At 47.5% G+C, this 20,645-nt stretch overlaps 1 protein-coding gene across 2 annotated transcripts; it reads right to left on the reverse strand.

Annotated features, from left to right (window-relative positions):
* Positions 1-4,315: 4,315 nt before the first annotated feature.
* Chrnb1 (cholinergic receptor nicotinic beta 1 subunit) lies at positions 4,316-20,626 on the reverse strand. 2 transcript variants are annotated; one of them, XM_004669233.2, is made up of 11 exons: positions 20,529-20,626; positions 20,294-20,433; positions 19,508-19,552; positions 17,124-17,233; positions 16,912-17,020; positions 16,440-16,587; positions 15,809-16,018; positions 6,886-7,109; positions 5,611-5,780; positions 4,791-4,938; positions 4,316-4,596 (listed from the first exon to the last, which is right to left on the reverse strand). In XM_004669233.2, exons 1-11 carry the CDS (start codon positions 20,584-20,586, stop codon positions 4,456-4,458), a joined length of 1,503 nt encoding a protein of 500 aa, XP_004669290.2. In that variant the 5' UTR covers positions 20,587-20,626; the 3' UTR covers positions 4,316-4,455. The 2 variants fall into 2 exon arrangements, with proteins under 2 accessions (XP_004669290.2, XP_044987213.1); XM_045131278.1 differs by having other exon boundaries at positions 7,039-7,109; positions 20,529-20,592.
* Positions 20,627-20,645: the final 19 nt, after the last annotated feature.

The raw sequence follows: 20,645 nt of genomic DNA on the forward strand, positions 1-20,645 counted from the left end.
ATGTCCCTGAAATATACAAATTTTAAAAGTAGCAAGCTAATTCACCAAAAATACAGGCCAAGGGCTGGAGAGTTGGTTTAGTCATTAAGGCACTTGCCTGGGAAACCTAAGGACCCAGGTTCAATTCCCCTGAACCCACATAAGCATGTGGAGTTCATTTGCAGTAGCTAGAGGCTCCAGCACACCTACTCTCTCTTCCCCTTCCTTCCCTCCCTCTAATAAATAAGAAAAAAAATTTTAAATTTGCTGGGTGTGGTGGCACATGCCTTTAATCCCAGCACTTGGGTGGCAGAGGTAGATCACCATGAGTTCGAGGCCACCCTGAGTGAGACTACATGGTGAATTCGAGGTCAGCTTGGGCTAGAGTCAGACCCTACCTCGAAAAACAAATCAAAAGAACAAAACAAAACAGGCCAACAGGGTACAGTGCTGCATGCCTGTCATCCCAGTTACTCTGGAGGTGTTGGCAGGAAAAAAAAAAAAAGTTCCAGATCAACCCTAGGCATGAACACTAGAGAATGTAATCTCAGGGTGGAAGGTGGAGACAAGAAATCCCCAGGTCTTGCTAGCTAGCTAGTCTAGCTATATCAGAGAACTCCAAGTTCTGTGAGATGCTGTCTCAAAAAAGAGGGGGGGGGGTTGTGTGGAGAGATGGCCTAACGGTTAAGGAGTTTGACTGTGAAGCCTAAGGACCCTGGTCCGATTCCCCAGAACCTATGTCAACCAGATGCACAAGGTGACTCATTCGCACAAGGTGGTTCACGCATGTTTGGAGTGTTTGACTGCACTGGCTTGAGGCCCTGGTGCACTATCAATTCTCTCTTCCTCTCTCTCTGTGATAAAAATAAACAAATAAAGCCAGGCATGGTGGTGCATGTGCCTTTAATCCCAAAGCTTGGGAGGCAGAGGTGGTAGGATCACTGTGAGTTTGAAGCCACCCTGAGACTACAAAGTGAATTCCAGGTCAGCCTGGGCTACAGTGCAACCCTATCTTGAAAAAAACAACAATAAAAATACTACTACTACTAATAAAGTTAAATTAATTAAATAAATAACTGAAAAGAAAAAAATAATCCACATAGGCATGACAGTATATGCCTGTAATTCCAGCTCCTGGGCAAGCAGAGGCAGGGGGATCAGGAGCTCAAGGTCATCCTTTGCAACATAGTGGATTCAAGGCCACCGTGAGCTACATGAGACCCTGTATAAAAACAAAAAGCATGGGCTGGAGAAATGGCTTAGCTGTTAAGGTACTTGCCTGCAAAGCCAAAGGACCCAGGTTCAATTCCCCAGGACCCACATAAGGCAGCTGCGCAAGGTGGTACATGCATCTGGGATTTGTTTGCAGCAGATGGAGGCCCTGGAGTGCCCTTCTTTCTCTGTCAGTCTCTCTCTCAAACATATATATATATATATATATATATATATATATATATATATATATATATATATATTGGAGCCGGGTGTGGTGGCGCATGCCTTTAATCCCAGGACTGGGGAGGCAGAGGTAGATCGTCATGAGTTCAAGGCCACCCTGAGACTACATAGTGAATTTCAGATCAGCCTGGGCTAGACAGAGACCTTACCTTGAAAAACCAAAATAAATAAATAAATAAATAAAAATAATAAAGGGCCAGCCTTTAATCCCAGCACTCGAGAGGCAGAGGTAAGAGAATTGCCGTGAATTTGAGGCCACCCTGAGACGCCATAGTGAATTCCAGGGCAGCCTGGGCTAGAGTTGAGACCCTACCTTGAAAAACCAAAAATAATAATAATAAAGGGCCAAAAAACCACACCAAATTGCAAAGCTTGATATATATTATCAGGAATTTAGGGCATAGTTTATTATTAGTTTCATTTTATAGATGTGAAAACATTCAAATCAGGTTAGTGGTTTGAGCACCAAAGTTAGCTAGAACTTGAATAATGGCTCCCCCCGCACCCCCCTCCAAGGCAGTGTATCACTCTGTAGACTGGCCTGAAATTCATAGTGATCCTCCTGCCTCAGCATTCCAAATGCTGAAATTATAAGTATGAGCCACCACACTTGGCTTGAATAGTCTTTAAAAATTTTTTTTCTTTTGTGTTTTGGAGACAGGATCTCATATAGTACAGACCGGCCTTGAACTCCTATGTACCCAAGGCTGGTCTTGAATTTGTGGTCTTCCTGTCTTTGCCTTGCAATCACTGGAATGAGAGGTTAGCACTATCACTCCCAGATCTTGAATAAAGTCTTTAACATGGGAAGATGGCTCAGCAGTTAAAGTTGGCCCAGATTCAATTCCCAAGCCATATACATAAGCTGGATGCAAGTGGCACAATCATCTGGTGGTTATTTGCAGTGGCAAGAAGTCCTGGTATGCCCATGCATACACACATGTAAATAAAAGAAATTTAAATGTTTTCTGAGAAACTAGGCATGGTTGGTGGCTCATGTCTGTAATACCAGCACTCAGGGGACAGGCAGGCAGATCTCTGGTTTTTGTTTTTGTTTTTTTTCTGAGGTAGGGTCTCACTGTGGCCCAGACTGACCTGAAATTCAATATATAGTCTCAGAGTGGCCCCAAACTCATGGAGATCCTCCTACCTCTGCGTCCGGAATGCTGAGACTAAAGGCATGCACCACCACACCTGGCGAGAGATCTCTGATTTTTAAGCCAAGTTTGTTACATACTTACAGGACAGCTAGGACTACACAGACCCTATCTCAAAAAAGGGAGATATTTTTAATCCCACCACTTGAGAGGCAGAGGTAGGAGGATCACTGTGAGTTTGAGGCCACCATGAGATTACATAGTGAATTACAGGTCAGCCTGGGCTAGAGCTGAGACTCTAACTCAAATAAATAAATGAATGAATAAATAAATAAATAAATAAATGTGGGGGAAGGATGTTAGTTGTGTGTGATAGTGTACACCTTTAATCCCAGCACTCAGGAGGCAGAGGTAGGAGGATCACTGGGAGTTCAAGGCCAGCCTAGAACTACAGAGTGAGTTCCAGGACAGCCTGGGCTGGAGTGAAACCCTACCTCAATAAAAGTGCATTGTGGGGGGCATGCAGCTGGAGCGGTGGCTCAAGGATTAAAGGTACTTGCTTGCAAGGTCTGATGGCCCAGGTTTGATTGCCCAGTGCCCATGTGAAGCTGATGTGCAAACTGGTGCATGCAGGGTTCACGCACCAACAGGAGGCCCTGACATGCCATTGAGCTCCATTTCCATTTCTAAAATAAATAAAAATTTAACAATGCTTTGTGTGCATGTGAACCTGTGGATGGGTGTGTGTGTAGAGGCCAGAGATCAATGTTAATGTCTTCCTTAGTTTCTCTCTACCTTATTTTTTGACAGGGTCTCTCATTAAAGCTAACCAGCAAGCCCTAAACTCCTTTCTCTGGATCCCCAGCTCTGGGATTAGCAGGTGCTTACCATCATGCCTAGCTTTTATGTGAGTACTGGGAATCCAAACCCAGGTCCTTATGCTTGCATGGCAAGCACTCTGCCCACTGAGCATCTTCCAAGACCCTAAAATATTTTTCTTCTTTGTTCATGACAAGTGCACACTTTTTAGAAAGGACTTTTTTGTTCGTTTGCTTTTTCAAGGTAGGGTCTCAGTCTAGCCCAGGCTGACCTGGAATTCACTATGGAGTCTCAGGGTGGCCTCGAACTCACAGCAATCCTCCTACCTCTGCCACCATGTGCCACCATGCCATGCTAGAAATAACTTATTTTTTTCATCTCAAAAGTGGTACTTGTTACAGAAGGTAATAAATGATAGAAAGGGTACTGGGGTGTCACTTACTTGGTAAAATGCCTGCCTCTCGGGTTCCATCCTCAGCATCTCATAAGATCAGGAATGAATGCCTGCACCCAGAAAGTGGAGGCAAGAGAATGACAAGTTCAAGGCCATCCTCGGCCACACAGTAAATTTAAGGCCAGTCTGGGAACAAGAGATCCTGTCTCAAAAAGACTAAAAACTAAAAATAAATAAAAACAGAAAATAATCAGACCTGACATGCAGGTATAGGCACTAGTAATTGGTGTATTTTCCTTCAAGAGTTTTCATTCAACAAATATGAAGCACTGAGAGTCAGAACCTGTGTTAGAATTTGGGACATTACATGAACAACACATCTCCTGCTCTCGTGAGGCTTACAATGTAGTCCTTGCTCTTTGTTCTACTTCACTGCAGACCTAAACTCAAGAACCTTGTAATCTTAGCACTACAGAAGCCGAGGCAGGCGTAGTACCTCGAGTTTGAGGCCGGACTGGGCTATGTAGTGAGTTCCAGGCTAGCCTCGCATAGCGTGAGACCCCGTCTCAAAAAAAAAAAAAAAAGAAGAGTAAATAAGCTGATATGCACTTCAAGGCATCCTCGGTCCCACTTCAACGCCTTGCTCACACACTAAGGGGACCGGCTTGAGAACACGGGCAACCTTCAAGGCGGCCGATTCCTCGGTCTTCACGGGAAGGGGTCGGGAGGCGGCAAATGGTACGTGGCGTCTAAGAAAATGACGAGCGTCCCGACGCTAGTGAAGATGATGAAAGTCCACAGGAAAAGGCGATCCACCACCATGGCAACAAACTGCCAGTCCTCCTTCAGCTGAGGGTACACAGACGGAAGATGCCCCTGAGCTCCGCGCCCCGCCCGCAGGGAAGCCGCGCACCCGCGGAGACGGGCGAGCCGGGGGCGGGGCTCAGAGGCGCGCCTCCAATCAGAAACGGAAGCGAGCGCCAGGGGCGGGGCCTGGGCTGGGGGCGGGGCTGGCCCGCGGGGCTCCAACCTCCCGAACTCACGGCGTCGTGGTCCTCCTGCTCCTGCAGCTGTCGCGCGATGTAGCTGATGGCTGAGACGACCTCCCGCAGCTCGGGAGGCAGCCCGGCCGCCCGGTTTGGACCATCGATGAATCGACGCATGTCCGGGGCGGGCGGTTCTGGCTGAAACCTGGAGGGGGCGGGACGCCTGAGGCTCGGAGGGCGCTGCGGGTGCTGGTGACCTCCACCCTGCCCTAGCCCCTCCTCCTACAACCTGCCAGCTCTCAAAACCCGACGGGGTTCTGGAGGAGCTCCCTGTTGGCAGCAACCTCTCCAGACTTCTGCATTCCTCCACCCCTCTAAGCTTTTTTTTTTTTTTCTCCTTTTTCGAGGTAGGGTAAGGTTTCACTCTAGCCCAAGGTGACCTATGTAGTCTCATGGTGGCCACGAACTCACTGCGATCCTCCTACCTCTGCCTCCCGAGAGCTGGGATTGAAGGCATGCGCCTTGCTCTAAGCTTTTAATATGTTTTATTTATTTATTTATTTATGATAGAGAGAGAAAGAGATAGAGAATGGGCGTTCCAGGGCCTCTAGCCATTGCAAAGGAACCCCAGATGCGTGCGCATCTGGCTGACGTGGGTCCTGGGGAATAGAACTCGGGTACTTTGGCTTTGCAGGCAAGAGCCTTAACGGCTAAGCCATCTCTCCAGGCCTCCTCTAAGCTTTTAAATGATACCATAGCAGGTACTGCAACTCCCATGAGACTTGACCACAGCATCTTCCAGAGCATGGGCCAGGGTCTGAGGTCTTCTGAGGACTGTAGTCCTCCCTTCCACGTGGCTGCTGAGTATAGGTCTTACCTGTTAGGTTTGGGGAAGATAAAATCACTTGGGGGCTTCCGGATGAAATATTCATCTGTTCCCCGGCCCCAACCACTTCCTGGAGAAGAGGGATGTGGCTCTGGCAGATGGTCTCTTTCGGGTTTGGGCCTCTTCAGACCGAGGTACAGAGGGAGTTTGTGGATGAAGATCTGTAGAATAAGAGAGACATATTGGAGGGGCCTCTAATGCTTTCAGACCACAATGGAAACAGCTCATCTTCCCCCACAGACACTCCACGCATTCATTTCTGTGCCGCGGGTACACACGGTCTGACTCAACTATGCCGACAACTGCAACTGAAGCCTTAAGAGCTCGTCACAAAACCATCACTTCTAACCGCAACCTTCTCTCCAGAGTGGGAAAGCATCCCAAGTGCACACCCGAAGGCTTCTACCCTATAGTACCTGAGAGTGTTCTACCCTATAGTACCCACCCCGAGAGGGTTCCACCCTGCGGTGCCCACCCCAAGAGGGTTCTACCCTGCAGTACCCACCCCGAGAGCGCTCTACCCTGCGGTGCCCACCCCGAGAGCGCTCTACCCTGCAGTGCCCACCCTCAGAGCGCTCTACCCTACGGTGCCCACCCCGAGAGCGCTCTACCCTGTGGTACCCACCCCTGAGAGGGTTCTGCCCTTTAGTTACCACCCCCAGAGTGCTCTACCCTGCGGTACCCACCCCCAAGAAGGTTTGCCTGGGACTGCAGTGGGCAGAAGGATGGCAACAGTATAGAATCTATGAGATAACAGTGAGGGGAAGTAAAATTAAAGTTACGTGTGCAATGCTTTAACACCCAACAGATTTAGCACTTCAACACTGTCTCAGGGAGCTGTAGATTCCCTCAGGTTTGTAAAAGGGGAATCAGGTTGGTGGAAGGGAAAATGATATCTATGCAAAAACCAATCACTAAATTTCTTCTTTTTTGCACTTTAAATTTTTTGTTTTTTAGTTTTTCAAGAAGTTTCTTCTTATTTATTTTTTTTGAGGTAGAGTTACACTCTATTCCAGGCTGACCTGGAATTCACTATGTAGTCTCAGGGTGGCCTCAAACTCCTCCAGAGGTGATCCTCTTACCTCTGCCTCTTGAGTGCTAGGATTAAAGTCATGTGCCACCACATGGATCTTTCTTCACTTTTTGGAAACAGGGTCCCACTATAGCCCAAGCTGGCCTTGAATTAAAGATCCTTCTGCCTCACCCTCCCAAGTGCCAGGATTATAAGATTAGGAGTTAACACAAGTTGGAGGAGAGCTGTCTTACCTGACGGACCCAATGGGGCATTTGATGGGTATGGGGTGAGCGATGGTGCAAATTTAGGACCACAACGCTAAGGATGACAGAGAAGGTGACGAGGACCATGGTAAACATGAGGTACTTGATGATGATGGGGACTGCCAGGGACGTCTCAGGCACCTTGTCTGCCAGCAGCAGCAGGAACACAGTAAGGGTCAGAAGGGCAAAGATCGAGAGCCCCATCTTCTCTCCTTAGAGGGCAGAAGGGAAAAGCAGAAGAGTTAGGCTTGGCTGAAAGGCAATATCAATGGCATATCAGTGGCTATGTTTCCTGCCCACTCCCCCCAGACTTGTAGAAAGGCCATCTGCACGCAAATCATTCATTATTTGCTGCTCCAGCCTGGACATCCCTGAACTTCAGACTTACATCCAAGTGCCTATTCGATCTTTCCCCTTGGATATCCGTCATCTCAATTTTGGTTTTGTTTGTTTTTCGAGGTAGGATATTGCTCTAGCCCAGGCTAACCTTAAATTCACTATGTCGTGAATTTCTCATGGAGATCCTCCTACCTTTGTTTCCCAAGTGCTGGGATTAAACATGTGTGCCACTACGCCCAAGCTCATCTCAATCTTTTTTAGAGAGAGAAAGACAGAGAGAGAAATGAATTTGCATGCCAGGTCCTCAATCACTGCAATTGAACTCCAAATGCTTATGCCACCTAATGGGCATGGGCAACCTTGTGCTTGCCTCACCTTTGTGAGTCCAGTTTATGTGGGATCTGGATAGTCACACAAGGGTCCTCAGGCTTTGCAGGCAAGTGCCTTAACTGCTAAGCCATCTCTCTAGCCCTCAATTTTTTTTCTGATTTTTATTTATTTATGAGAGAGAGAGAGAGAGAGGGGTGGGCATGCTAGAGCCTCTAGCCACTGCAAATGAACCCAGATGCATGAGCCACTATGTGCATCTGTGGGTTCTGGGGAATCCAACCTTGGTCCTTCAGCTTCACAGGCAAGTGCCTTAATCACTAAGCCATTTCTCCAGCTCCTCATCTCAAATTCAACATGTCTGGATCTGGGTGTGGTGACACATACCTTTAATCCTGACACTCGGGAGGCAGAGATAGGAGGATCGCTGTGAGTTCGAGGCCACTATGGGATTATGTAGTGAATTCCAGGTCAGCCTGGGCTAGAGTGAGACCCTACCTTGAAAAACAAAAACAAAACAACAACAAAAAATATTTAACATATCTGAAACTTAACTCCCACACTATTAGAGCTGTTTCCCCAGCTTGGCCTGGCACAGCCTATATTCCTACTAATCTTCCTTGCTTGCAAAGCCTACTAGCCAAGGTTCAATTCTCTCCAGCTACTCATGTAAAGCCACATGGGTCTTTGCAGTAAGAAGAGACTTCTGCATACCCATACGCAGACACAAAATACAACTTTTTTTTCAAGGTAGGCTCTCACTCTAGTCCAAGCTGACCTGGAACTCACTCTGCTCTACCTCCTCTGCCTCCTGGGATTAAAGGCCCTCTACCTCGAAGAAAAAAAAAACCTCATTATGACTATATGACTATGATCTACAAGTCTGCCTCATTAGCTCCCTGACTTTATCTGATGTCTTACCCCTTGTTTACATCACTCAGTTATGCAGTTCTGTCGGCCTCCTCCATGTTTCTTTTTCTCTTCCTCTCTCTCTATTGTGTGTACGTGTGTTCATATGTGTAAGTGAGGGCACATGAGTGCCACAGCCCATGTGTGCAGGCCAGGGGTGACGTTCAGGTGTCGTGTTCTGCATCCTTGGAGACAGGGTCTTTCATGATAGTCACCACTTTTTGTTTTTTGAGATTCAGTCTTACTAGGTAGCTCTGGCTGACTTGGTACTCATTACATAGCCAAGGCTGACCTGGAGCCATTGGCAGTTCTGCCTTTAGCCTCCTGAACGCAGGGAATTATAAGAAGGCCTTTTTTTTTCTGGTGCTGTGGACTGAACCCAGGGCCTTGCGCTTGCTAGGCAAGTGCTCATCCACTGAGCTAAGTCCCCAATCCCAAGAATGATATTTTGTTGTTGTGTATTTATTTATTTGAGAGAGAGAAAGAGAGAGGCAAAGAAGGAGAGAAGGAGAGAATGGGCACTCCAGGGCTTCTAGCCACTGCAAATGAACTCCAGATGCATGCACCACCTTGTGCATATGGCTTTACATGGGTACTGGGGAATTGAACTTGGGTCATTAGGCTTTGTAGGCAAGTATCTTCACTACTGAGCCACCCTCCAGCCCTTTAAAAATATTTACTTAGGGCTGGAGAGATGGCTTAGCGGTTGAGCACTTGCCTGTGAAGCCTAAGGACACTGGTTCGAGGCTCGATTCCCCAGGACCCACATTAGCCAGATGCACAAGGGGATGCACGCATCTGGAGTTCGTTTGCAGTGGCTGGTGGCCATGGTGCGCCCATTCTCTCCCTCTCCCTCTCCCTCTCCCTCTCTCTCTCTCTCTCTCTCTCTCTCCCTTTTTCTCTGTGTCTGTCACTCTCAAATACATAAATGAACAAAAAAATTTTATTTATTTATTATTGTCTTTTTAAAGCAGTTTCACTGTAGTTCAGGCTGACCCGGAACTCACTCTGTAGGCCAGCCTGATAGGGATCCTCCTATCTTAACCTCCATACTTAAAAATATGCTTTTTGGGCTGGAGGAATGGCTTAGTGGTTAAGGCACTTTTCTGCAAAGCCAAAGGACCCAGGTTTAATTTCCCCCAGGAAGCCAGATGCACAGGTAGCATATGCATCTGAAGTTTCTTTGCGGTGGCTGGAGGTCCTGACATGTCATTCTCTCTTTCTCCCCCTCCCCACCTCTCTCTCTCTCGGAAATGAATAAAAAGTTAGAAATCTTAAAAAAGAGGAAGAGCCAGGCGTGGTGGCGCACACCTTTAATCCCAGCACTCGGGAGGCAGAGGTAGGAGGATTGCCATGAGTTCGAGGCCACCCTGAGACTCCATAGTGAATCCCAGGTCAGCATGGGCTAGAGTGAGACCCTACCTCAAAAAAAAAAGAAAGAAAAAAAGAAAGAAAGAAAGAGGAAGAAGAAGAAAATATGCTTTTCAAGCGTGGCCTGGTAGGGGCACATCTTTAATCCCAGCAGTGGGGAGGCTGAGGTAGAAGGATTGCTGTGAGTTGGAGGCCACAGAGATTACACAGTGAATTCCAGGTCAGTCTGGGATAGAGTAAAACCCTACCTCAAAACAAAACAAACAAACAAAAACATAATAGTAAAAACAGGGGCTAGAGAGATGGCTCAACGGTTAAGGCTCTTGCCTGCAAAGCCAAAGGACATAGGTTCAATTACCCAGGATCTGCAAAGCGAGATGCACAAGGTGGCACGTTTCTGGAGTTTGTTTGCAGTGGCTAGAGGCCCTGGCATGCCCATTCTGTGTCTATCTCCTCCTTCTCTCTTTCTCAAATAAAATTTTTTTAAAAAATTTAAAAACTAAAAAACTAGAAAACTGGGGCTGGGGAGATGGCTTAGTGGTTACGTACTTGCCTGTGAAGCCTAAGGACTCCGGTTCGAGGCTCGGTTCCCCAGGGCCCACGTTAGCCAGATGCACAAGGGGGCGCACGTGTCTGGAGTTCGTTTGCAGAGGCTGGAAGCCCTGGCGCGCCCATTCTCTCTCTCTCCCTCTATCTGTCTTTCTCTCTGTGTCTGTCGCTCTCAAATCAATAAATAAAAAATGAACAAAAAATATTTAAAAAAAAAAAACTAGAAAACGGAAACATATAGAAGTTAAGGGATTTGTTTTATTTTTTTAAAGAGAGCAAGAGAGAAAATTGGCCTCAGCCACTACAATTGAACTCCAGACACCTGAGCCACGTAGTGGACATGTATGACCTTCTGCTTGCCTCACCTTTGTAAGTCTGGCTTTCCTGGGATCTGGAGAGTGAACATGGGTCCTTAGGCTTTGCACGGAAGCACCTTAACCGCTAAGCCATCTCTCCAGCCCGAGGGATTTCTTTTGGGGGGGGGGGCAGGGTTTCACCATAGGCCTGGCTGGCATTTTCTTTTTTTAAATTTTTATTTACTTATTTATCTAAGAGCAACAGACACAGAGAGAAAGACAGATAGAGGGAGAGAGAGAGAATGGGCGCGCCAGGGCTTCCAGCCTCTGCAAACGAACTCCAGACGCGTGCGCCCCCTTGTGCATCTGGCTAACGTGGGACCTGGGGAACGGAGCCTCGAACTGGGGTCCTTAGGCTTCACAGGCAAGCGCTTAACCGCTAAGCCATCTCTCCAGCCCCTGGCTGGCATTTTTTAAAAAAATATATTTTGGGGGCTGGAGAAATGGCTTAGCGGTTAATGCACTTGCCTGCAAAGCCAAAGGACCCAGGTTTGATTCCCCAGGACCCATGTAAAACCAGATGCACATGGTGGGCAGACATCGAGTTCATTTGCAGTGGCTGGAGGCCCTGGCACACCCATTTTTTTCTGTCTATCTACCTCTCTGTCTCACTCTCTCAAATAAATAAATAGCCAGGCATTGTGGTGCATGCCTGTAATCCCAGCACTTGGGAGGCAGAGGTAGGAGGATTGCCACCCTGAGAATACATAGTGAATTCCAGGTCAGCCTGGGCTAGAGTGAGACCCTACCTTGAAAAAAAACAAAAACAAAAACAAAAAAATAATAATATAGTAAGATAAAAATAAATAAAATATTTTAAAAATAAATAAGCAAAATGGTGGCCGGGCATGGTGGTGCACGCCTTTAATCCCAGCACTCGGGAGGTAGAGGTAGGAGGATCGCCATGAGTTCAAGGCCACCCTGAGATGACAGAGTTAATTCCAGGTCAGCCTGGACCAGAGTGAGACCCTACCTCGAAAAACCAAAAAAAAAAAAAAAAAAAGCAAAAATGTTTTAAATATATATATACATATATATGTATGCATATATATGTATATACTTTGCCAGCTGTGGTTGTGCACACTTTTAATTCCAGTGTTTGGGAGGCTGAGGTAGGAGGACTGTCATGAATTCAAGGCCACCCTGAGACTACATAGGGAATTCCAGGTCAGCCTGAGTTAGAATGAGACCCTACCTTGAAAAAACAAAAACTACCTACACAAGACCGGTATAGTTGGAGGAAAAAGATGATGGCATCATAATAAAAGAGACTGATTGATAGGGGGAGAGAATATGATGGAGAGTGGAGTTGTGAAGAAGAAAGTGGGGGGAAGGGAATTTTCATGGTTTATGGTCTGTAATTATGGAAATTGTCAATAAATATACATATGTATATGTGTATATATATATATATACACATATATATACATACACACATACATACATGTGTATATATGTATACACACACACACACACACACACATACACACATATATATATATTTGAGCCATGTGTGGTGGTGCATACATTTAATTCCAGCACTCAGGAAACAGGTATGAGAATCACCATGAGTTCAAAGCCAGCCTGGGATTACAGAGTAAATTCCAGATCATCCTGGGCTAGAGCAAGACCCGACCTCAAAAAAAAAAGAAAAGAAAATCATATATATATGATTTTTTTTTCCCAGTACAGTCTCATTCTAGCCCAAGCTAATTTGGAACTTACTCTGTAGTACCAGGCTGGTCTTGAACTCATGGCGATCCTCCTACCTATTCCTCCTGAGTGCTGGGATTAAAGGCATGCACCAACACTTCTTGCTAAAAATAAATAAATAAATAAATAAATTTGAGGTAGGGTCTTGCTCTAGCCCAGGCTGAACTGGAATTCCCTATGTAGTCTCAGGGTGGCCTCAAACTCACAGTGATTCTCCCACCTCTACTTCCAAGTACTGGGATTAAAGGCATGTGCCACCACACCCAGCTTAAACAACATTTTAATGTACTCGTTTATGTGTTTATTTGCAAGGAGAGAGAGAGAGATGCCAGGGTCTCTTGCAGCTGCAAATGAACTCCAGATGCATGTACCAGTTTATGCACCTGGCTTTATGTGGGTATTGGGAATGGAACCAGAGGTAGCAGACTTTAAAAGCAAGCTCATTTAACTGCTGAACCATTTCTCAAACCCAAGCTGACCTTGAGCTCACTGTGACCCTTTTACTTCAGCCTCCTGAGCTGGGATGATAGGCCAGAATCACCCCACCCAGCCAGCGTTACCCTGTTACTACAGTGTGCTTCCTCCTAGAGAAGCATCAACTCTTATTTCCAACAAGACACACAGTTAAGGCATGAGTAGGTGTCCGAAAGGTGAGAAAGAGTGATTTTTTTAGGAATGGGAACCATGAAGAAGAGACTCACACATGCACAAGGTGTCTCATGTGTCTGGAGTTTGTTTGCAGTGGCTGGAGGCCCTGGCATGCCCATTCTCTCTCTTTGTCTCTTTCTCTCTCAAATTAAAAAAAAAAAAATATATATATATATATATATATATATATATATATATTATTTTTTTTTTTTAAAAAAAAAGAGGGCTGGAGGGATGGTTTAGCATTTAAGGTGTTTGCCTGCAAAGCCAAAGGACCCAGGTTTGATTCCCCAGGACCCACGTTAGCCTGATGCACAAAGGGGAGCACGCATCTTGAGATCGTCTGTAGTGGCTGGAGGTCCTGGCACACCCATTCTCTTTCTCTCTCTCTTTTTCTCTGTCAAATAAAGAAATAAATAAAAATAAAAATATTTTAAAAAAAGAAAAGAAAAGCTGGGCATAGTGACGCACACCTTTAATCCCAGCACTTGGGAGGCAGAGGTAGGAGGTTTGCCTTTAGTTCAAGGCCACCCTGAAACTACATAGTTAATTAGAGGTCAGCCTGGGCCAGAGTGAGACCCTACCTCAAAAGTTGGCTCAGCCTAGAATAGAACAGGATTGTGTTGTTGTTTTTTTCGAAGTAGGGTCTCACTCTAGCCCAGGCTGACGAGTGCTGGGATTAAAGGCATGTACTACCACACCTGGCTCTGGAATATGACTTTTAAGAGAAGTACAGCCTCCAAGAATGGGAGATTCTAAAGTGAAGAGTGCAACTGTTACTGGATGAGGAGAAGCCAGCAACAGAGGGGATGCAGAGCCTGAAGTTGGGTCTACTCAGCGGGAGGGAAAACCTTTCTAAAATTGCTGAAGTCCAGTGCATCATGATGGCTTGGGTTGGCAAGAAAACATAACCTGGGGGCTGGAGAGATGTCTTAGAGGTTAAGGCCTTGCCTGAGAAGCCTGAGGACCTTGGTCTGATTCTCCAGGACCCATGTAAGCCAGATACACAAGGGTGGCACATGCTTCTGGAGGCCCTGGCACACCCATTCTTTCTTTCTATCTGCCTCTTTCTCTGTGTGTGTGTGTCTCAAATATATAAAAATAAGATATTTTAAAGAATAGAAAAATCTAACCTGAACTAAATATGAAAGGAAGAAGCTGGGGCTGGAGAGAAGGCTTAGCGGTTGAGGCATTTGCTTGCAAAACCAAAGGATCCAGTTCAACTATCCAGGACCCAAGTAAGCCAGAGGCACAAGGGGGCACATGCGTCTGGAGTTGGTATGCAGTGGTTGGAGGCCCTGGTGCACCCACCCTCTCTCTTCAATAAATAAATAAATAAATAAATAAATAAATAATATTTTTTTAAAAAAGAAAGGAATATAAAGGGAATAGAAAGGAAGGGAGGAGGGTACTTAATAGGATGGTATTGTATATATGTAAGTAGAAGAATAGATTAATGGGGGTGAAAAAGCCTAAGTGAGGTCATGGGAAGAGATTGAGTGAAGGCAAGGTGGAGGGAGGGCTAATCAGAATATAAGAGGATATAAATAAATCATATAGACATCTACTTTTTTGGACAATGGAACACTCAGGAGCTGCAGATTGTTATTAGAAAATTTTCAGTGCCAGGGATGGGATACCTTCCAGTGGAGTTTTTGGCCAAGGAGGTCCCTGATGCCCCCAAAACATTACAGGCCATTGCCAAGGCCCTTGATTTCCCACCAGGAATAGATGGTAAGACCCTATTGCTGAAGACTCCGCATACTTGGGCTGAAAGATCACTGAGAAATCCGGCTGGAGCTGAGCTGATAACCTCCTCCATGTAGACCAGCTGACAGAAAGCTGGAAGAAGACATTCTGCATGTAGTTCCATGGGAGAAAGAGAAATCACCAGTGAAGATACTCAACAGTGGACACTGCAAATCTTATATTTTGCCAGCCAGGCCTAATGAGCCAACAGGTGCAATAGTGGCACGTCTGTCATAGTAAAAACCAACTGCCCTCTAATTGGACTGGAGGCCCACTCCATGGGAGGGAACACATCCCTGATACTGAAAACCTACAACGGGGTAGTCATGAGCCCTAGGGGTGTAACGTCTGCTGCTGTCTGGCTAAATGTATATACTATGCTCATCAAACTACCCAGTTTTCATACCCATATATTAATGCTACTCTCACTTTTGGTAGAGAACCTTCTCTTTTCAGATGGCAGTGAGCTTGGGATGACTCAGAAGGCATCGTGGTGCTGGGGAAGAAGTGACAGAGGAGTACTTAGCAATGCAATATCTCTGTCACACTTTCCAAGCTCAGGGTCCATTGCGGAAGAGAAGGCAGAAAGAATGTAAGAGCCAAAGGAAGGGTAGGACTCCTTACAACATGCTCCCCCCTGGACACAAAATGGCCTGGATATCCATGACCCCACAGTGCCTGACACTACCTACACAAGACCATCATAAGAGGAGGAAAAGATCATGATATCAAAAAATAAAAGAGAGGCTGATTGAGAAGGGAAGGGGATATGATGGAGAATGGAGTTGCAAAGGGGAAGGTAGGGGAAAGGAGGGCATTACCATGGGATATTGTTTACAATCATGGAAGTTGTTAATAAAAAATAAGTTAATTAAAAAATAATTAAGAATTAAAAGAAAAGGAAGAAGAAGCTGAAGCAATGATAAAGAGGACTGTATCCTCCCCCTTACCTGCGTCTGGTGGAAGGTAGAAGACAAAGATGGCCAAGAGAGTGATGAGGATGCAGGGAGCAATGACGTTGACCAGGTAGAAGAGAGGCTTCCGGTGAATGATAAGGTAGAAGGTGACTTCCTCACGTTGTCCTTCCCTCCCTCCTCTGGGATCCCCAGGAATCTGGATTAGCCTAGAGGGTTTGTGGATAATCTCCCACTGGCCATTCTCTGGGGGAGGAGGACAGAAGAAGGGGACACATGGGAGCTGTCCTGGTCAGTGCCAGGTGTGGTGCCCTATGCTGAACAACCCTTCTCAAATGAGCTTAACTAAAAGTCTCAGCTTCCATATTTTGTATTTTCTGTTTGGTCTTGTTTGAGATAGATGCTCACACTATCAACTAGGCTGGTCTGAAACTCACTTTGTGCTCTAGGCTGGCCTCAAACTTGCAACAATTCTCCCGCCTCAGCCTCCTAGGGGCTAAAATTAAAGACGTGAGCCACCACAGGCAGCTTCAGTTTTCACATCTGCAACGTGCTGACTGACAGTCGTGGCCACAGGTACACAGGGCATTGCTGTCAGAGCACATTTCCCAACCGTTCAGAAACTGGAATGAGAAAGCCTATGGATGCGAGGGCCACACCCACTCACCGATGAAGGTCCCTTCATGAATGTAGATTTCCTGTCTATCGTGCCCATTACGACCCTGGCTGGTCTTCAGACTGACCTCAGAACTGTCATAGCTGTAGGAACTAAACACCATGGTGCAGTTCTGCCAGTCGAAAGGGAAGTAGGTGACCTGGACGGAGAGGGCACACAATGGGATTGCCAGAGAACTGGTAGAGGTTGAGGGAGTTTGGAAGGGCATTGAATATGGGGCACCAAGGAAATAGGGATCACCAAGGGAGATCACAGAAAAGGTGAGGGGAGGGTTCAGAAGAGTCATTACGGGAGGTCACTGGGGAAATGGAGGAGGGTCACCAGGACGACTGGATGTCAGAGAAGGTGTACAGGACACAGAAAAGTCAGGCAAACAAGACATCAGGGTCATGGGGGGGTTGGGGTTTAGAGACGAGTGAGTCTGGGGGCCGAGGTCTCTGAGGGACAGGTGGAGTCTGGAAACCTGGATGCTGCAGCTGCTTCTATAGAGACCAGGGGGCTGCCAGCGCACGGAGCCTTCGGAGGACACCACGGCACTAATGTCCAGAGCGACGTCAAAATTGCCGTCATTGCTGCGAGGAAGGGATGCTTTCATAGGGGACTTGGCTCCATTTATGGAGGCCCCTGGCCCCTCAGGGTCCCACCTCAACCTCTCAGGCTTTGCTGAAACCCTACTTGTTCAGCAACACCACGTCAGGGAGCCACACGGAGTCAGCAGTGACGCGGAGCAAATCGATGCCATCGTGTTCCGCAGGGTCCCAGCTCAGTCTGTAGTCGGTCCATTCCTAGGCAAGCAGAGGTTAAAGGGCTGTTCTGGGCTAGAGGCCAGAAAGGGACTTGGGATGCTGGGAAGGAAGCCCGAGAAAGCAATGCAGCACACACCAAGCCTGAGGGTCAAGGGATCAGATTCTCCCTGGGCCTCTGCCTTCATTCATTGGGATCCACATCATCTACTTTCTTACCCCCTTGGAACACGGCCTAAGCTTTTAAACTATAAAAATGAAGAAGTTGCACTAGCTATCCTCTGATACTGTGGTTTTCAAATTGCAGTTCATGACCCTTTAATGGATGGGGCTCAGATCAGAGGCCCAAACTCTTGTTTCAAAAACAAAACAAAAATTCCAAGGCAGCTAGGAAGATATGCCTCAGCAGTTGAAGGCACTTGCTTGCAAAGCTTGCCAGCCTCATGTTCAGTTCGCCAGGACCCACATAAAGCCAGATGCACAAAGTGGTGCATGCATGTGGAGTTAATTTGCAGCAGCAAGAGGCCTTGGCAGACCCATTCTCTCTCTCTCTCCCTTCACAAATAAATAAACGAAAAAAATTTTTAATTAGCCGGGCATGGTGGTACATGCCTTTAATCCCAGCACTTGGGAGGCAGAAGTATAGGAGGATCACAGTGAATTTGAGGCCACCGTGAGACTATATAGTGAATTCTAGATCAGCCTAGGCTAGAGAGAGACTCTACCTCAAAACAAACAAACAAAAAAATTATAATGAAAGCCAGACATGGTGGTGCATACCTTTAATCCCAGCACTCCAGAGACAGAGGTAGGAGGATCACTGTGAGTTTGAGGCCAACCCAAGACTACATAGTGAATTCCAGGTGAGATTGGCCTATAGTGAGACCTTACTGTAAAAAAACAAAAACAGAGCTGGGCATGATGGCGCACACCTTTAATCCCAGCACTCGGAAGGCAGAGGTAGGAGGACTGCTGTGAGTTCGAGGCCACCCTGAGACTACATAGTGAATTCCAGGTCAGCCTGGTCTAGAGTGAGACCCTACCTCGAAAAACAAAAAAAAAAAAAAAAAAAAAAAAAAAAAACCAAAAAAACCCAACAACAAAAAACAATCAGGGCTGGAGAGATGGTTTAGCAGTTAAGGCTCTTGCTTGCAAAGCCTAAGAACCCATGTTTGACTCTCCAGATTTCACATAAGCCAGACACACAAAGGTGAGGTAAGCACAAAGTCACACATGCCCACTAGGTGAAGCAAGTGCCAAGTGTCTGGAGTTTGGTTTCAGTGGCTGAGGCCCTGGCGCACCAATTCTCTCTCTTGCTAACAAAATAAAATTAAATTAGAAAAAAAAATTTAAAGACCAAAAAAAAAAAAATCACAATAAGCAGGATATAGTGGCACAGGCCTTTAATCCCAGCACTTGAAAGGCTGAGATAGGATGATCACTGTGAGTTCGAGGCCATCCTGAGACTACTGAGCCAATTCCAGGTCAGCCTGGTCTAGAGCAAAATCCTACCTCAAAAAACCAGAGGAAAAAAAATAACAACGAAGCCTAGAGAGATGGCTTAGCAGTCAAAGGCACTTGTTTGCAAAGCCTAGTGGCCCTAGTTTGATTCCCCAGTGGCACATATGTCTGGAGTTCATTTACAGCGACATGCCCTGGTGCACCCATTCATTCCCATTCTCTCTCCCTCTCGTCTTTCCCTGCAAATAAATAATCAATAAAAAAAAGTGAAAATTGGGCTGGAGAGATGGCTTAATGGTTAAAGCCTTTCCCTGTGAAGCATAAGGACCCAGGTTAGATTCCCCAGGACCCATGTAAGCCAGATGCACAAGGTGATGCATGGGTCTGGGGTTTGTTTGCAGTGGCCAAAGGCCTTGGTGTACCCATTCTGTCTCTCTCCCTCTCTCTTAAATAAATAAATTTAACAAATTAAAAAGTACAATGAAAATTACGTAAAGCCAGTCCGAATGGCTATAGTCAAAAAATCAAATGAAAGCCAGGCATAGTGGCGCCCGCCTTTAACCCTGGCACTCAAAGGTTCAGGTAGAAGGATCGTCATGAGTTCGTGGCCAGTCTGGGGCTACAGAGTGACTTCCAGGTGAGCCTGGGCTACAGTGAGACGCTACCTCAATAAAACAATGACAAAAATGTATGTAGTACAACTCCCTCGGGAATTGTCTACTGCCGCTTCTATTTCAGTTACAAATTTGTTTTCTGAAGTTGTGATACAGGAAAAACCTTTTTTTTTCTGTGTTGGACCTGCCAGGAGCTCATCAAGGCAGAGGGATTCCCTTCCCCACCGCACAGTCTCCATACCAGATCTAGGTACACCTTTGTGCTCATTTCTTCATCCTTCTCGTTCTAGAAAGGAAAAATTTTGAAAGGGAGAAGTGAAGCGAGGCGGAGAGAAGTGAAGATGCTCACTAGGTCAACCTTCTTCTCCAACTAGGCTCTTTCTCTCCTTCTCTAAGCCCCACCTCTTGGGTCCAAACCCCACCTCTGAGAACAGGGGCTTTCGATTAAAAGCCCCGCCTTTAATACCAGAAACAAAATGCATGAGGTCCCGCTATGTGCTTTCCCAGTCTTGGGGTAATCTTCCAAGTGCCGCCCTGGACCTGGCTCAGTCCCCGCCCCTGCCCAGCGGTCACAATCAATCCACAGAGCCCCAAGGCCCCGCTGGGGGGTGGAGGGGAGTGCTGTCCGTCGATCTGTGGAGCATCCAACTATGGCCCGGGCCGCTCAGACTCTCGCCCAAGCTCCGCCTCAAGGTCACCGCCCCACACCCCAGCGCAGCCATCCTCCCCAGCTCCGCCCACGATCAGCTCCACCGAATCACCCGGCTGCACGCCGAGCGGCTCCGGCCCAGCCCACGAGCGGGCTCATTGGCTGGATGCCTTCCCCATCTCTTCCCGCAAGCTCGTCCGCCTCTCGGGCCGCCTCAGGCCCCGCCCCCGGCTCGGGAGAGAGCCACGCCCCCAGCCGCGGAAGCCACGCCCACCCAGCCCGTGCATCCGGGCGACCTCAGCTCCCCCGCTGCAGGAGTGGGGCGCCCGGGGGGGGGGAGAGGGGAGGGGAGAGGGGCTGGGGGGGTGTCGCCCTCACCAGGCTGATGAGCTGCGCCAGGCGGAGGCCGATGCTGACCGTGACCCGGTCTCCCACCTCCCGCGCCGGCCGAACGGTGCTGTCGTAGCCGGAGAAAAGTTTCTCCCGCAGTCGGCCCTCGGCTTCAGAGCCACCGGCGCCTGGGCCAGGAAGAAGGCACGTGCGTGAAGCCCCGGGGAGCCTGGCTACGACCGCCGCCCCCCTGCCACTGGCTCGTCGGAGCCCCCACGCTTACCTGGGGCGAGCGGCGCCCCCAGGACCCACAGGAGCAGCAGGAGCTCCCCCGGGGCCATAGCCTGGCCGCCGAAGCTCAGCGCCTCCGCTCCCGGGGCGCCCGCTGACCACCCCGAGC

Source organism: Jaculus jaculus, chromosome 12 (assembly GCF_020740685.1).
Source record: "Jaculus jaculus isolate mJacJac1 chromosome 12, mJacJac1.mat.Y.cur, whole genome shotgun sequence".
NCBI lineage: Eukaryota > Metazoa > Chordata > Mammalia > Rodentia > Dipodidae > Jaculus > Jaculus jaculus.